Raw genomic sequence first — 5610 nt, forward strand, 5'->3', positions numbered from 1 at the left:
GGGGGGGGGGGGGGGGGGGGGGGGTCGTTAAGGCATGCTTCAACGCAGGGAGCATTTTCGTGATACGTGTGATGGTTTTTATTTAGGGGGGCATAAAAGAGGATGATTGGAGGAAGCTATCAGTGTTGAAATCGTGATTACATGAATAATGGGGGGTTTACGGGATAATGGGAGAAGAGATTTTTTGTGGGGAATTTTGTAAGCTGCAGGAAAGATCTTCTGACATTTTGTTGAAAAATCGCGCGTTTCAGAGATAATTGCGAAAATTAAATGATCCGCTTTAGTTGCTTCTACAGAAGAATAAAATAAAACACTCTCATTGTACTGAAAGTATAGTTCTCTAGAAAGAAGATTTCGCGGCATTTTTTGCGGAAATGGAGGGGTTTTAGGGGAAAATGTCAGAAGAGACTTTTTGTTGGAAATTTTGTAATCTGCAGAAAAGATATTTTGACATTTTGGTTTAAAATAACTAGTTCCAGAGATAATTGCAAAAATAGCGTGATCTATTTCAATTGCTTCTACAGAAGAATAAAATATATCATTCTCATTTCACGGCATTTTTTGCTGAACTGACTTATTTTTTAGATAAATTCAGAATTGAAATGACCTATGTAGGATTGATTGAAATCCAATGAATCAAAATCGGAGTGAAAATTATTTTTACGCTTGCATTCAACTGAATTAATTAAACAGTTGAATTTGTTATTTTTGTTATTATGAGTTTTATATGAGATGAGGAGTTAGTTAAGGGATATTTTAACACTGATGCAGCATTTTCTTCGAACGTGTGACGTTTTGTATTAAGAGGGGCATAAAAGAGGATGACTAGAGGATTCCATCACAAATAAAATCATAATTACGTGAATAACGAGGGATTTTAGGGAAAAATGTCAGAAGGGATTTCAGAGTGGAACATGATCCATTTCAATTGCTTCTAAATCATTCTCATATCGTTGAAAATATAATTCTCTGCAAAGATTTCGTCACTGTTTATCCCAAAAAATGACTAATTTTCAAGATAAATTCTCGTGCCCCCCAATATTATTTCCAGTGCTTGCAGCCAAATTTTTCTAATTTCTTTCCGTGTGTACATTTTGCAATAAAAATGTGGGCATTATCATTTCTGTGAACAAAGTCTGAAGGCAAAATATGAAATGTGTGGAAAAATGAAGGAGTTTTGTCATGGGTACTACGTCACACGTCGAAAAAATGCTGTGTCAATGTTAAAGTATCGTATTCATGTTCACAGACTGCAAAATTGAGGGAATGAATGCCATTTTCATTGATGAACATATGAACATGACTTTATGGCATCAGAACGCAATAGGAAAAATTGCACAGAGTCCAATAGTTTCTTGGTATTGTATTTGAATTGGTCCGGTGGAGGTTTAAGTGCACTGAACCCCTCGACATTACAAATTCTAGGGGAAAAGTTTCGACGACGATGAAAGCAATCATAAACTCCACGACTGACATTTTCCTGTGATGTTCGTAACATGATTATACGAGTGCTCAAGTGATGGGAGTCGATGTGAACGCAGTTGGAATCAGAAATTACTTCTCGAATGAGTGAGAATCTTATTGGAAATTTGCCAGGCAAATGGAGACCCAGAAATAACATTTCGATTTTATGGTACAGATGGAAATAAAATAGACTGAAATTTCGGGTTTGGGGACAGGTGAGAACGAGTGCATATTTGCAAAATATTTGTATTCATGTTGAATTGTTCGGGTACGGCCAGAAAATGGTTTATTTTATTCAAATAAACGTCATTTGAATAGACTGAATGGGTTTATTAAATAGCTTGTAATGAAACTTTTATTCAAACTTAAATTTAATTTTTATTCGGGCTTTTATTGACATCAAATGAATAGTTTTTTGAATATAAATTAATGTTTCTTTGATCCAAATGAAGGGTCATAGTGAAAGTTTTATTCGGAGTGAATGACTTATTTGTTTCATGAAATTGAAATTAATACAGAAATAGTGAATAAAGAGTTTTATTTATTATTGTAAAATGTGGTTTTACAATAATATTCTAGAAGAATTGAACATTTTATTCTAAAAGTTACTCATATTGACGTCTACTTATTAAAATGGCTGATGAAGTCATAAATTGGCAGACAAAATCTGCCTTTTCTATACGATTTAACATAATAACTCAACAGTTCATGAAAAAATTCGTCAGGTATGAAGTCTCTCATCAAAACCTGTGACTACTATAATAAAAAAAACCTATGACTAACTCGGGATTACTCACTACGAGCGTAAAAGCAGACTCCTGAAGCGAGAAAAAACGAAAGAGAAGGTGGAATAATTGGAGGAAAAGAGGATGTGAAAAAAAGAATCGATGAAAAAAGATGATTAACACTGACCTGTTGATAAACCCATAGCCACTCTTCACGTTGAACCACTTCACAGTCCCGGTCACTTTGGTAGCTGAAACGAGAAAGAATTGCACGAAATTACAGAGCTGTTGCATTTGCATAACTGAATAATTCTCTTAAACACACTGTTGAAAAAATGAAATCGTTTTGAAGGGAGCGACATAAAATGCGACTTCGAAGGAAAAAAATCATGAAGTTTCGAAGTTCAGTAGAAATTTAATGAAGTTCTGAATTTTTGAGTAGCAAAAAAAGAACAATTTCTCATTTTATCTGAATTTTTAATAAAAGCATGAATATTTAGTATCAAATTAATTGGAAATTCAAGAGTATATTGACCTCAATATCTCTGATTTCTATTAACTTTCGTGAAATAATTAAACTGAAATCTACGGTTCCCATTGATTCTTTCATCGACTTGTGAATTTTCAATGACGAAATTCCTTGAAATTTCAGTAAAAAAATAACGGAATAAAAATTTCTGAAAATAAATTCATTTAAAAATTCTTGCACACTTTGGTAGAAATTTTCAGGAGACGGACATTAAATTTAATTCAGAGAGAAAAAATATCAATTTCATATTTCACCAAAAATTCAATGAAGTTCAAATCGATTTCCCTCATTTTTATTAATTTTCACGTAATAATTGAGCTAAAATTTACAGTTTCCATTAATTGTTTTATCAACTTCTGAATTTTCAATGACGAAATTCTTCGGATTTTCAGTGGAACTATAACGTGAATAAAATTTTCAAGAAACTCGAACCGTTGTGCAATTTTTTTCCTTCAATTTTATGGAGTTTTTTGAGTTTTTAAACATTCAATTTTTTTTCTACCGGCAACTGACCGACTGTGGCCCAAAACGATCGCAAATGTTATTGCAAAAACAGTCGAAATAATGAATTCATCAAAATTTTCAAAAACTGTACCAAAAATTTCATTCAACAAATTTTAAATGCTTTCGGAATGCGATGGCAATACCGAATTGGGACTCCAATACCGAGGGAATATTTCGTGATGAAAAGGGCGATGGGAAATTGTAAGGAGCGTCGAGGGCGCCATCAACAATGGCAACATGAAGTCCTATTCACCGGTGTATGCATTATGCATGTGAGAATTTATTAGTTGAGACTTGAAATGCGTTCTTTTTCGAAATGTAGGGCAATGATAAAAATGGATTGTATTTTATGCGTTAGTAGATAACACAAAAATATTATTTCTTGCCAACAAAATGCGAAATACAAACAGAATATACAATTGAATTCAAGTAATTTGATTCATGTTGTTGGTGCATATTCAATTGATTGCATTCACGATAATTTGATGAATATTGAATAAATTCATTCAAATTTCACTGATGAAAACAAGATGGATCAGCTCTATTCTGCACTGGGTTTTCGATGGATATCTTTCGTAATGGAATTACACAAAAATGTGTCTAGAAAAATTGTGACATTACGGTTAACTTTGAATACATTTGATAACAACTGTCTTCAGAGCAAATTTTCTTCACCCTTTTATCATTATTCATTTGTTCCAAATAGTGAATTTGTAAGAATTATAATTCATAAGAAAAGAAAATGGATTTTTATAAATTGAAAAATTTCATAGGTGAAATTTGATTAATTAAATAAAATAGATTCCACTTCACCTTGAGTTTTCGATAAATTTTTTTCAAATCTGCAATTGTTTATGAATTACTGTTTTTGGAGTACAATTGATTGATTCATTCTTATTTTCATCTTTTAATAATTGATTCAGAAGAAATTCTAAAGCAATAAATTCCCGAAAATTCCACAATTCCACTGAATGAATACAGAAATCTCCAAATTATAAACCGAATGTTTACAAATTTGAAAACATTTGTTAACAATTGTGTTTGGAGTAAATTTGATTTATTATTTTATTATCATTCGCTTGTTCCAATAGTCAATTTACAAGACTTATCATTCATAAGAAATGGCAAGTGTTGATAGATTTTTATCATTTAAAAAATTTATAGTTAAAATTTCATTAGTGGAAATGAAATAGTATTTTACATTGAGTTTCCCATAAATTTCCAACTCTTTTCGGAGTGAATGTGATTCATTGATTCTTATTATCTTCTTCCAAGAATTAATTAATGAGATTTGTAATTTAGAAGAAATTTTAAAGCACGAAATCCCCCAAGATTCCAAAATTTCATCGAATGAGTATTAAAACCTCCAAATTATTAACTGAATATTTACAGATTTGAAGACAATTGTTAACGACTGTATCAACTCAATTTGTTTACTGCTTTTGGAGTAAGTCTAATCTATTATTTTATTACCATTCGCGTGTTCCAATCCTCAATTTACATAAATTGTGAAATTAGAAATTAGTAATTGTCCTCTTCCAATAATTAATTAACAACACTTATAATCCAGAAAAAAATCTGAAGCCTGAAATGCCCCAGAATTCCGCAATTCCATCGAAAGCCTCCAAATTATCGACCGAATGTTTACATTTGCCTCGCCGAGTGCTCCGATTCAACACAAGAATCAGTTGTGTTATGAAACTGCGATTGGCGCCTTCGGGATTACGCCGAACACAACTGGATTACCCCAACCGACTCCCATCGACCGGCTCATACAATCCAAATACTCTCATAAATGAATAAACAGCGAAATTAATCCCCTGACAATAACCGCCCGGCGTCACGTAAACACTAAAATTCCGATCGCCACGAAGCCGAAGAAAATTCATTCAGCCCTTGCCACCACGAATTTAACTAAGATAAATGATCCTACGCTCGTGTGACAGAGGTGAACACATCATTAGTCCAATATTTCTATTGAAATGAGTGTAAAGATGCGATGTTTTAAATTAGATATCAGAAAGTAAAAACTTCAGAATTAGAATTCACTTATATTAATCACGATAATCACTATTTTTTAATAAATAATCGTCCATAAACGTGGAAAGTCCCATGTCCCTACGCTCGCTCATCTGTCCCCATGCACGTTTGACACATGTCCCTATCCTCGTCTCGTGATTTGAATGATATGGAAAGGTTATATCCGAACTAATTACATCGTGAGTATCCTACTTGGGATAAAACAACATTAAAAAATATCTCGAGGCACAAAATTATATTTCAATTGGACAGTCCAACCTTTTAAATGATTTTTTCATCCGTTTAGTCCGCTACCAGTTGACAGTTGGTTGCAAAACGAGCATAGGATCAATGCCATTTCCATTGTAC

At 32.7% G+C, this 5610-nt stretch overlaps 1 protein-coding gene across 4 annotated transcripts in view; it reads right to left on the reverse strand.

Annotated features, from left to right (window-relative positions):
- Positions 1 to 5610, reverse strand: part of LOC107035772 (Y-box factor homolog) — a 19952-nt gene that overhangs the window by 8123 nt on the left and 6219 nt on the right. For all 4 annotated transcript variants that reach the window (XM_015253353.2, XM_015253354.2, XM_015253352.2 and 1 more), the window contains exon 2: positions 2377 to 2440. In XM_015253353.2, the coding sequence (XP_015108839.1) occupies positions 2377 to 2440 (64 nt within the window). The remainder of the gene's footprint in view (positions 1 to 2376; positions 2441 to 5610) is intronic.

This window comes from Diachasma alloeum, unplaced genomic scaffold (assembly GCF_001412515.2).
Source record: "Diachasma alloeum isolate Michigan unplaced genomic scaffold, Dall2.0 Dall_scaffold_00200, whole genome shotgun sequence".
Taxonomy (NCBI): domain Eukaryota; kingdom Metazoa; phylum Arthropoda; class Insecta; order Hymenoptera; family Braconidae; genus Diachasma; species Diachasma alloeum.